The 13469-nt window shown below is 33.9% G+C and overlaps 1 protein-coding gene across 1 annotated transcript; it reads left to right on the top strand.

The window, feature by feature from the left end:
* Positions 1 to 1722: 1722 nt before the first annotated feature.
* LOC108459744 (transcription factor bHLH162-like) lies at positions 1723 to 3044 on the top strand. Its single transcript, XM_017759149.2, has 3 exons — positions 1723 to 2009; positions 2101 to 2445; positions 2517 to 3044. Exons 1-3 carry the CDS (start codon positions 1842 to 1844, stop codon positions 2709 to 2711), a joined length of 708 nt encoding a protein of 235 aa, XP_017614638.1. The 5' UTR covers positions 1723 to 1841; the 3' UTR covers positions 2712 to 3044.
* The last annotated feature ends 10425 nt before the right edge of the window (positions 3045 to 13469 follow it).

Here is a 13469-nt window from a genome sequence, read left to right as displayed (position 1 = left end):
GGGAGAAAAATTTAACTATTGGGTAATTCATTGAATATCCAGATACATGAACCTACGATAAGGAGGATGTAAGAGATTAATAAAGCATACATTGAACTTAAAAATGCATGGATGGCAAGGATGAACATCATGTATGGTTAATAGGGATGTTTTGACCAAGTGTATGCACATCAAAGGGAGAATCATATGACCATTCAGTCATCCATTGAATGTAATATAATATTGTATGCATGAACTTCATTTGTGGGGATTATGATCAATATATTTGTGAGATTATTTCTTTTTGTTCTTTACGAACACTTATCAAACTTCTCAAGATTCACATCTTGTGGCATTCGCCTTTCCAATCTTATCATTCCCCTTCTTTCTTTTCTAGAGTGTGACAATCACAATTTTACCTTTGGTTCTTACCTCTGGATAGGTAACGGGTCGAGGTTTCTTCTTGATACTTTCGGTTCTTTAACTTGTTTCATAAAAAATGGGTCGAAGTCTTCTATACCTATGGTTCTTTTCTAAACATAGTTATTGGGTCGAGGTCCTTACTTTATCTATCTATCTTATTTTATCCATATTTTTCTATTATTTTCTATCCTTTTAACCTAAATTAGACGATCGGGCCACTTCTGTGATTCTATAATTGTTCAACCGATTACGAGAACACATCAATGATTTTTGAAGTTTTAGTATTTATCTTATAAGGGACCATGTGTATCAAATAAAATAAAATATTTTTTTTTTGAAAAACCACCTCTCTAGGTGAAATTTGAAAAAATAATTTGAGTTACTAAAGTCTCTATTCAAATTACTCACCAACTTAGAAATGCTCCAATTTCTTTTCCCAGAGGGATTTGTTAAAATTAAAAATACAAATAAAAATTAAAAGAAAGGGTAAACTATAAAAAAAAAATCACTTTTGTTTGTCTTAGATTACATTTTAGTCACTTATGTTTGAAATGTTATGTTTTAGTAACTTACGTTATTGTTTTGTTACAAAGTGATCACTCTACCGTTAAGCTCCGTTACCTCCCTAATGCTGGTCTTACGTGGCAGTCCAAATGGGTTTTAAAATGCCATCTTAGATGTCCTACGTGGCATTTCAAATTAAATTTATTTAATTAAAAACCTATTTTCATCACAACAACTAGACATTCAAGTTGATATTTAAAACTCAATTGGACTGTCACGCAAGACTATCGTTAAGGAGGTAACGGAGTTTAACGATAAAGTAGTCACTTTATAAAATAATGATAATGTAAGTGATTAAAATGTAATATTTTAAACATAAAAAATTAAAATGTAATGTGAGGTAAATAAAAAGGAAAAGGAAAAACCTAATTACGGACGAAAGTAAATACCGAAATAGACATATCTAAATGTAAAAGGGTGGCAGAATAAAATCAAGAAAAACAGCTGTTTCCGGGGAAGGTTAGAAAAAAGAGAAGAAAAAGATAGGGATGTGTGCCCCTAGGATTAAAGTTCCATTACCAATTTAATTCTGAATATATAAAAAATGCAGTGGTAAAATAAATAGAAATTTGGTTATGAACAAAAAGGAAAATATTTTTAGCCCATTAATTTTATATTTTGAAGATATTTAGCATGCACCAATATGCTTATGACTGAGGGTGACGTAACATAAATGACGACGTCTACGTGTTCTCATTTATTCAACTATTCCTTCCATCATATTCCAACCGTAATCCCTTTTTACTCCCTCATTGAAGTTTCGGCGTTTTCCACTTTATTTTCCTTTTTCCACTCCCTTTTGATTTTTTTAGCCACAAGCTGTTTCCGGTGGGTTATATAAACCAACACGACAACACCTTAACGCATCTTCACCAATGGAACTTCAAATGGAATACTTAGCCGTGGACAAGCAAATTGAGAAGCAGAGGGCTCGTTGTTCTTCAGCTAAGATCGAGAGGAAGATCATAGAGAAGAACAGGAGAAATCATATGAAGAATTTGTATGCCAGCCTCAATTCTTTACTTCCCCATCGTAATTCCAAGGTCTGTTTGTTTTTAATGGCTGTGTTTTGTCAGAATTATTGAATTTGCATGTGGGGTTTGTCATTTTTGTTTTGTTTTTTCATGTTTGTAGGAGCTATTGTCACTTCCTGATCAAATAGATGAAGCTGTGAACTACATAACGAGTTTGAAGACAAGGATGAACGAATCCAGAGAGAAAAAGGAAAGCTTAATGAGAAGAAAGAGATCTTATACATGTGCCGATACCATCACAAGTGAAACCACAGCAAGGTCGAAATCTCCTGAAATTAAGATGAACGAAAATGGGTCAGCCATGGAAGTGGTTTTAACGACTGGGAAAGACAGTCAGTTCATGTTTTATGAGATGATTTACATACTTCATCAACATGGAGCTCAAGTACTAAACGCCAGCTTCTCTATCCTAGGGAATACAGTTTTCCACATTGTTCATGCTGAGGTAATTTATCCACATCTATCTTCTTGTTCGGCCAAATAAGAAATTACTCTGATCAATTTGTTTGATCACAGATTGGAGCATTTGTTGGAGCACAAATAATAAAGGATAAACTGAACAAGTTAGTGAAAGGATCCAGCTGCGAAGAGGAACTTCAACAAGAGTTATGGGACTACCAAATCCATCCTGAAACGTGGGATTTGAACTATGAAATCTATCCCGAAACCTGGGATTTCCCAATCATGTTAGGATCCACGTACATGCCATGAAATTGGAAAACTTCTTATCGTTAGGCAATAAAATCCCAAGCTTAATTAAAAATTAAGAGAACAAAAGGGATTGTAGCAGTGAATTAGATAGCAAGGAAGGAGCAGCATTAATGTTCTCGTTATAACTGTATAGCTAGCTAGCTCGGCTGCCTGCTGCTGTGGCTGCTGCTGCATCAAAATTTTGTTCCTGACTGTGTAATATAGATCGTGAAACTTACAATGGATGCAATGATATTGTCTTTGTTTTCCTTGGTCAGTTGATGTAGTATTGATAGTGCATGTATCTTTGTCAGCCATTTTCCATTAATAAAGCTTATAAGCACTCTTCCAAAATTTCCTAGTATTTCTTGGGAGTAAGAGGAAAGATTGAAGAATTTAAACTTGGGTTTATTTCAAATAGCTCAATAACATCAACTTCCCTTTTTGACTGTAACTTTATTATGAGTCTCTCTAATCATGAAAGTATTGTAATTGCAGTAGGTTTAAGCTTAGAAGATGTCCGGCATGCCCATAACATACATGGATCAGATGATGACAGGCTTGTTACTTCTTGTGTGGATAGGTTATCTATACTGGTTGAGAGGTTGGTCTCTAAAGCTTAAGATTTATGATACTACTTTTTTATGTTAACATGCTGTTGTTGATGAATGGATCTGCAACTGCTATTCTAATATGTACTTATATGGGTTTGCCTATTGGTGATCTGGTCATTTTAATCTTTATCTTCATTGTTGGTTTTTTGGGTGGAGTTATTCACATGCATAATTGTTTCCAAGAATCTGTTCTTGCCCTTTGTTTTAAGGAGTTTTAACATTAATGTCTTACCTTTACATTGAATATGTAGTGATGGAGATCGTATTTGAACTAAACTAAAATTGGGAGATAACTCCCTTACTTGTGCTTAGAGTTGATACATGCGATTTAACGAGCGTTTATACAATTTTTCCCGCCATGAATTGGATTTGGAACGGACTTGGATGTACTCGGATTCCTGCTAGATGAAGGTAACCTAAGAGCTGTCGAATCTGGGGGTCTAGAATGCTTTCCGATACTAAATTCTGTGCTTGGTGATGAAGAAAAGAAAGGGAAATAAGTTTAGTTATCTCTTTTTTATGACCAAACAACTTTTGATTCTATTCATATTATCGTGACATATGCTTTGGGATTGAATGATATTCTACAATTAAGATTTGAAATTAGAGTTGGTGTTTATTGGTTTCTGTATTAGTTAATTTGTTTGGTGAATAGTTATAAATCACGAAATTATTAATTTTTATAAACTGTAAAATATACGTGAAAGATACTCTAATCATAAAAATATATATATAAAGATTTGGTTCGAGAATGAAAGGGGAGAAAGAATAACACAAAATATACCAAACTTGTGTTCAATGGTGTCTTATTTTTAGAGATTTAATCCAAGAGTTATAGCTCTTTAAATTATGGTGTTAGTCAACCAACTAGACTTTTCATTGTTAGCACCTAAGGTGAATCGCTAGACTACAAGAACAGATAGAATGAAGGAATGAAAAATCTTGCTAAATATTAAAAGAATACACTGAGTATTTGAAAGAAATCTTTGTATTTTGACTACTTTTCACGTACATTATAGAGATAGTATTTATAAAACACTACAGTAACTGCTATGGCTAACAATCTAACTAATTGAGTGACAAATTAACAGCACAGAGGGCTAAGCTAACAGCTAGGCTAACTAACTCAATCTCTAGAACATACAATACTTTTAACATTCACCCATCTTCTCGATAGGTAAGACCTGAAGAAGATTTCAAAATCTAGCAAAAAATGATACAAAAAGTGGATTGGTTAGAATGTCGATGACTTGATCACAGGCAGGAACCTCACCAACATTAATAGAGCCATCGGTGACCTTTTCTCAGACAAAGAATAGATCAAGCTCTACTAGTTTGAACTTGGAGTGTAAAATAGGATTAGCAGCTAAGGCAACTACACTAGAATTGTCACACCAAATAATCGGTTGATCAACACTTTAGATTCGCAACACTTTGGGTAACGAGACTAGCCAAGTAACATCACTAGTAGCGGCAACAAGACTTCAATATTCAGCCTCAGTCGTAGATCGTGAAACCACCGACTGCTTTTTGGAACACCAGGAGACAAGCGTGTGGCCAAAAAACATATAGTAGCCCGTCGTAGAGCGACGATCATCAAAATCTAGCCCCCAGTTAGCGTCTGCATATCCAACTAAAGAAAGCCGATCGGATGGACGAAACACAATTCCATAATCAAGTGTTCCACTCAAATACCATAGAATTCTCGTTAATGCAATCAGATGAACAGAAGTGGGCACATGCATGAACTGGCATATACAATTCACCGCATACGCAATATTAGGACGAGTCAAGACTATATATTGTAAAGCACCAGCAAGACTCCTGTACTCAGTAGGATCAGTAAGACGATCTCCTTCATCCTTAGATAGAGTAGAAGAGCTAACCATTGGAGTATGAACACTCTTAGCATGAGACATAGAACTTTGTTCAAGTAATTCACGGATGTACTTTTTCTAACAAAGATGAAGACACCCTGTGGAGGAATGAGTAACCTCAATCCCGAGAAAATAGTGAAGATCACCCTTATCCTTAAGTGAGAACTCATCATTCAACTGTTGAACAAAGCTATTTATATCGTGAGGTACACTCCCCGTAACAATAATGTCATCTACATATACAAGCACATAGAGGACAGAGCCAGTCGGAGAAACAAACAAAGATGCATCAGATTTAGACATAACAAAACCGACTGAAAGAAGAAAATTCTTTAATTTATCAAACCAAGCACGCGGAGCCTAACGAAGACCATATAAAGCTTTCTTCAGACGACAGACTAAAGGTCTTCTATCAGACCTATATTGAACATAGCTCAGGGGTTGTTGCGTGAACACCTCATCAGCAAGACCTCTATTTAAAAAGGCATTGTTCACATAAACTTGACGGAGCTGCCACCCTCTAGAAACTGCAACAGACAGAATCACCCGAATAGTAGGAGGTTTTACAACCGGACTAAAAGTCTCCTTAAAGTCAAACCTAGGTACTTGAGAACATCCTTTTGAAACTAACTGAGCCTTGCGACAAGCGATAGTGCCATCAGGATTTTTCTTGATTTTGAAAAGCCATTTACACCTGATTGCCTTGCAATTAGGTGGTAACGGAATAAGATCCCTGGTAGAATTATTAATGAGAGCATCAAATTCTGCCTGAGCGTAGCACACCATTCTGTGGTAGTAAAAGCTTCCTCAATGGTGTTAGGCTCAACAACCTCAATAGTCAGTGCCTTTGGCTTAAAAATGTCAACCTTAAACCGAGTAACCATTAAATGAGTATTTTTCGGAGGCAAAGAAGATTCTTGAACTGGAGGAAAGGACTGAACATTAGGAGTAGGCATGACAAAGCTAGGAGCATCATCATCGAGTAAAGGAGAAAAATTATGAGATTTACGATCAGAGCCCACCTCAGCCTAAGGAACTGCAGAGATAGTGGGCGAAAGGCAGCAAACATGAGAGGAAAATGATGGTAAGAGAGCAGGCGAGAGCTCCACGGGCCTAGATGAGAAGTCTTAACAAGAGGAACAAACATTGTCATAAAACCAGATGAGGACACAAAAACCAGCGTAGTAGACGGAGGAGACAAAAACAGGTGTTCATCAAACACAACATGATGAGAAACGATAACCTTACCATTTGGCAAGAGACATTGGTATCCTTTGTGTTGAAAACTATATCCCAAGAACGTACAAGGTTGAGAACAAAAATCCAACTTGTGATGTTGAAATGAACATAAATAAGGAAAACAACAACACCCAAATATGCACAGATGATCATACGTGGGATCTTGCCCATGAAGAGCTCTATATGGAGTCTAAGAAAACAATTAATGAAATGAATGACACAACAAAATGCATAGGCCCAAAAGTCCATGGAAGATTTGCTTGTGTCAAGAGTGTGAGTCCCATGTCAATAATATGCAGATGTTTGTGATTAGCCATACCATTTTGTTTGGAGGTATGTGGACACGACAAATGATGAACTATCCCTTGGTTTGCTAGGACAGAAGTGAAGGCTTGATACTTACTGCCCTAATCACTTTGAAATTGTTTGATAGGTTTCTCAAACTGAGTCTTAACTAATTGCTGAAACTGAACAAAGCAATCCACAGCCTGAGACTTTTGGCGAATAAGATAAATCCAAGTAAAATGAGTGCACATGTCAATAAAAGATACATAATACCAATTGTTACCACAAGCAATTGGCGCAGGTCCCTAGAGATTAGAGACAACTAAACTAAATGGATCAGTGTATTTAGTGGTCAAATTGGGAAATGGCAATTCATGGGATTTTCCTTTTTGACATGCAAAGCAAACAGTATCCAGACAAAATTTATTTGAGTAATACTACATTTATTCAAAACAAATTTGACAATAGAAACAGATGGATGACCAAGGCGTTTGTGCCATAATGAAAATATATCAAAATTAGTAGACCAATTTTGAAGACCAATGTGAGCAGCATAAGAAGCAATAGCAGTTTGAACAGATGAACCCGACATTGAAAAATGATACAGCCCATTACAAATATGGCCTGTCAGCAAGATTTCCCAAGTTACACTGTCCTTAATAACACAATATGTTGGGTGAAACTCAAAAAATACACCATTATCAGTAGCAAACTGAAAGAGACAATAGATTTTTTTCTTATAGTTGGAACGCACAAAACATTAGATAACCGAATCAATTTAGAGTGTGTAGGTAAAACTGAATTTCCAATAGACGAGATCGTGATGGGAGACCTGTCACCCATTAAGAGAGTTGATTTACCTATGTCGAAACCATTTTTTTAAATCGACATTTTATTTAAAAAATGAAAAAAAAAAGAGTCGCTACCAATCTTTTTTATGAGGTGTGATTAGATCACCTTGGAATTTGATCGTCTTAATAAAAAGTTTGATTTACTAAAATAATGATTTTTGGTATTCAAAATTCAAAAGATGGGTTCGAGAGTCAGTTACGCACGAGGAAGGATTAGCACCATCGTGACGCTCAAAATTGGTACCTAGTTGATTACTTGATGTCTTAGTGTCGAGAATTGAAAATTTGAAGGGAGTTTAAAACACGACCCCTCTTTGCATAATGTTATTAATATATGATTCAACTAAATTAAATTAAATGGAAAATGTCTTATTTCAAGTTAATCAAGAAGAAAGACCATGCCCAGTGAGCTAGGACACGATACATTAGATTCTCGAAAGCCAATATTATCGCCATTTGATCGCTATCTAAATCTTGATTTTCGTTGTTTTAAATAGGATATTTGGCTATTTCAGTTTTAGGAAGATACCATACTCCGTAAGTTAGGAGCATAACTCCTCAAATTCCAAAAATAACGAATATTGCCTAAGGTTTTGAATATTTTCTAAGTGTTTGATAAAATGACGATATTTCTTAAAATGATTTACACTTAATTTATTTGGACATAGTGTAAAAATGAATAAATATATTTTAACATGACGGCATAGTAATTAATGAAATAAAACCAAATAGTGATGGGTCAAATAAAATGATATTAGAATGATAAATAAATAAATAAATAAATAAATAAATAAATGAAATAAAACGACTAAAAAGTAAAATAAAATACCATGCTAGAGAATAGTAATAATGCAACATCAATTTGTAGTAACAATGGTATAATAATAACATGCATAATAAAATATGAAAGTATAATAATAATAGCAATAAATCATAACACCAATATGCATAATAAGATAATAATAATAATAATAATGGTAATAATAATAAAATATAAAAGTACAAAAATAAAGGAATATAAGTAATATAAATTCTAAATATTTAAGAAGGTAAAGAAAAATAAATAAATAAATAAAAAGAAATAAAATGTATAATAAAAGGAAATAAACCAATTTTAAATATTAAAAAAATAAAGGAACAATAAATAAATAAACAAATAATAATTAAAATAATATATAAAAAATATATAAAAGGTCAAAATTAAATAAATAAGGATTAAATCAAAATTGAAATGAAATTAGGAGCCTAAATTATAATAAAATAAATGCATAAATATAAGAAGGACTAAAACGAAACTTAAGTGGAATTTTGGGGCCAAATCGGGATAAAATAAAAATGAAGGACTAAATTGTAACGCAAAAAAAATGAAGGGACCAACTAAGCAATTATCCCAATCTTACAGACACGGGTCCCTTCTCCAGGAGATCAGCGAATCGATGACTAAATTGAAGCACACAAAAATCATGTGGTATAATTTCTAAAAAAAAAAAGGATTAGAACCTAATTACAAACCGCTTGAAAAGCGAAAAGACTAGGGTTGCAATTATATCCTAGTCCAAACACACGCGGATCATGAGGCCTTTGGTCGGGCAAATGAGTCAAAGGCCAAAACGACGCCGTTTTGGGTGTCTGAGGCTAGTCCCAAAATGACATCGTTTTGGGAGCTTATATAAGTGAAAAAATTTACCAAAAATTTCATTTGAAACAGCTTTTAAAAAAAATAACTTTATTTTTATCTTGTTTTCTCTGAAAAAGGGCTAAGTCCGACCTAGGGGACCACCGTCCATCCGCTGCGGCCATCGATCATCAGCAACGGCGACTGTCGTCTCCGGTGGGCAGATTTCACAAAAAAGTGCCCCTTTTGGCCGTTTTACCTTCCTCAACCCAAATCGGAGGCCAAAACCCCCCCAAAAAACACTAAAATACAAAAAAAAGGTACCTTTCAGTTCTTGATCTCTCCGATGCGACCTTTCAGCAAATCCTCGAGGAGCCAACGGTCTTTCAAAACAAAGGGAGACGACGGCAGCGAAAACAAAGGTAAAAAGTTTCCTTTTTATTTTATTACTTATTTTCGAAAATAAAAAAATAAAAATACAAAAGAACCACCCTTTTTTGTGTGTTTGTATTTGATTTCGATCTTTTTTTTTAATATAGTTTGTTATCTGGCTTTTATAGCCATTTTACACTTGTTTAAAATACATATATTTTTTTATTTTGTCATTGTTCCTGCGTCTACTACTATTGTTCCTGCGTTTTCCTTTTTTTCATTGTAGGTAGTAGTTGGTGACGGTGGTAGAAAGTATGCCCTTGCCATTTTGGTGAAATGGCGGCAAAAGCACGTCTGACCTCGGGCGGCGTGTTCATTCACGTAGAGGGCAGCGGCGTTGGAGGCTAGGGTTTTTTGATTTTACTGAAACTTAGTTTAGGTTGGGGGCTTGTAATTTGGGCTTAGGGTTTTTTTTTAAAAAAATGGACTTGTAATTTTTATTTTTATTTGGTTTGGTTTAGGCTCTGGCAAAGATGGCCTATTACAGCTGCCCCTCTTTGCTCGTTAACATGTAATGGGAACGGAGCAAAGACCTTAAAAGGGCCAATTTTGCCTGGTCTTACCAAATCTCGACTTCTTTAGTGTTTCTATTTTCCAAGTAGCCTCGCTTTAACCCACTGCAACTTCAGGGTTATAGGAATTGTCGCTTCAATCTGCTCCACTACAACTTTAGGAAGATAAGATTAGTAACTTCAATCTGCTCCATTGTAACTTTAGAGAAATAAGAGTCGCATCTTCAATCTGCTCCATTGCAACTTCAGGGAGATAAGATTTGTAACTTGTAGCATTAATCCATTCCACTGCAACTTCAGGGAATTAAGATTCACATCTTCAATATGCTCTACCGCAATTTCAGGGAGATAAGATTAGCATCTTCAATCTACTCCACTGTGTAACTTCCCCCTACCCGAGACCGTTGCCGGAGTCAAGCAGGAGACATAACAAAACTTATTTTAGCACTTAAACAGTTTTCGTAGTAAACTATCCATCTGCGTCACGGTCGCTAAAAAAATCATATCTCGAGTTAAGAAACTCGAAATCCAATTCCGTAAATTTTCCCTAAAACTATACTTATATATCTACTTACTAATTGTTTTCTAGAATTTTTGGTCAGACCAATTAGTACAGTTTATTAGAAAAAGTCTCCCCTATTTCAGGGTTCGGCTACTCTGACCCTTGTGCACTACGAATCAAATTTCTTGCTGTACAGAAATCCAATGACTATACCATTTGTTTCAATTAAAAATAGACTCAATAAGTAATCCATACATATAAAGTTTGAGTCCTAATTCTAAATACACAATTTATGGTGAATTTCTAAAGTCAAAATAGGGAATCCAGAAATTGCTCTAACCCTGTTTTACCAAACCGTAATATCTCATAAACTACAACTCTTTTACCTATTTTTTTTCTTCCATATAAAAATAGATTCATTAAGCTTCAATTAAATATTTTATTCATCATCTAATTCACTTTATACTATTTTTGGTATATTTTCAAAGTTGTACTACTGTTACTGTCCAAATCTATTTTAGTATAAAATGTTGATAACTAAGTTTATAACATCTTCATTTCTTCTCTCTACAATATTTACCAACACTTCCTTTTATTACTCTTCACTAACATATCAAAACATACCATACTTAAGGTTTTGGTAACATTTACAAAACATACCAAGATATCACTTAACAACTTAAATACTTTCAAAATGACCAAAAGACATCCTAGGTACAATGCCATTTTCCAAAAAGATAGAAACTTCACCAATTTGAGTTCGGGATCGGCTTGTATGTTTGAGTCCTTATGCTTTCGTACCTAGCAAGCACGAAACAAACCGCATACTCGAGAATACTCTCAGTGGTATTTCTATAAACAATAGCTTAATCAACTTTAAAACATGGCAATTCAAACACATTATTGCTATTATTCAATATCAATCAGTACTTTAATAATCTTTACTTTATTTACCCTTATTAACATAATTCGGACACTAACGGATACACGGATCCAACCCACACTCATAAGCACATAGTGCTTCATCGGAACAAATCCGGAACTTTAACATTATAGTACACAAAGTACTTCATCGGAATAAATCCGAAACTTTAACAGTAGTTGACACATAGTGTCTCATCGACTCAATGTCGGAATATCCCAATACTTCCAATTCCTATGACATGTCAACTATATCCGACTAGCCCAACACTGTTAATATGGTATTCAAAATCACATTCATTTCAATATGGTAAAAATACTTACCTCATTCACATTTTCATACAATATAAATATCAAATATAGTAATAACAATTAAGCTCGGTTTATAGAAATACAAACCACTATTTATCGAATTTAATCGATATCTTCGTTCACTTTCTCTTTTCCCTTCTTTGATGACATATCCGGTGTTACGTTTGCTACTAACAATCATACAATTAAAAATCATCAATATACTAATTCATAAAACACATTTTCACTTTCTATCAAACTTTTACAAAAATTCCAATTTCGTCCTTTTTCCATTACTAATCTTTTTTCTTTAACTTAAGCTTCATATTATCTTTTAATCAACTCATTAACAATTTCCAACTCATAAAATTCATTATAAAACATAAATTTTGAGCTCTATTCAACTTAATCCCTATTTAAACCTAACTTAGAATTTTTTTAATAAATCACTCAATTTTCACTTCTAACTTCAATTTCTATCAATTTAACCCATAAAACCTCAATTTATTCAACTAAATCAATATCTAAAAATTTTCTATTTTTCTTCATTTTAACCTCATACATGTAGAACTTTGAATTAGGCATCCATAAACATAAAAATTATAAGAAAATAAGCTAAAACATCTTACCAATCAAGCTTTAGGGCCTTAATCCTCAAATTTCCCTTTTCTATTTCTTTCTTTCTTTCTTTCTTTCTTTCTCATGTTTGCTCTTTGTAACTCTTTCTATCTTTCTTTCTTTCTTTCTTTCTTTTTTAACTTACTCATAAATCTATATTCAATATAATAATATTAATAATATAATATTATTCTAATAAAATAACTTAATCTATAAGAAAAACTACTTTAACACATTTAATATCTTTACCAACTATTACACATGTTATATCATACATTCACACACATGGCACTTAGGGTCTAATTGCTAGATTAGTCCCTTTACTAATCTTTAATCTATAATTAAACTTTTATACCGTATGCAGTTTTCTCCTTTAAACTAAATTCAAGCTACTTCACTTAATTAAACACTAAATAACCATTCAACTATAATTCATAAATATTTCTAATAAATATTCATGAATTAATTTCACGGAAATAATACTCAAGACTCAATTTCCGATACCGTAACTTTCGGTTCATTACAATTCTCTCCCCCTTAATAAATTTCGTCCTCGAAATTTACCTGAAAAGAGATGGGGGTATTGAGATCTCATCGTTTCTTCTGGTTCCCATGTAGCTTCTTCAACACTGTGACTTCGCCATAGCACTTTTACTGAAGGAATACTTTTATTACGTAATTCTTTTACCTCTCGTGCTAGAATCTCAACTGGTTCTTCTTCATACGATAAGTCAGGTTCAATCTTTATATTCTCGGTCGTAATAACATGTGAAGGATCCGATCAATATCTTTTTAGCATAGAAACATGGAAGACATCGTGCATTTTCTGTAGTTCAGGAGGTAAGGCCAATTGATATGCTACTGGTCCAATTCTCTCAATAACTTCGTAAGGCCCAATAAAACGAGGACTTAATTTTCCTTTTTGACCAAATCTTAGAATTTTCTTCCAAGGTGATGTAGCACCCCAAACCCGGCCCAGAAGTTATGACCGGATTCGACATGCCACATCAAAAACGTAAAAA

Source organism: Gossypium arboreum, chromosome 4 (genome assembly GCF_025698485.1).
Source record: "Gossypium arboreum isolate Shixiya-1 chromosome 4, ASM2569848v2, whole genome shotgun sequence".
NCBI classification, from domain to species: domain Eukaryota; kingdom Viridiplantae; phylum Streptophyta; class Magnoliopsida; order Malvales; family Malvaceae; genus Gossypium; species Gossypium arboreum.
This window is presented reverse-complemented; position numbering and strand designations above follow the sequence as displayed.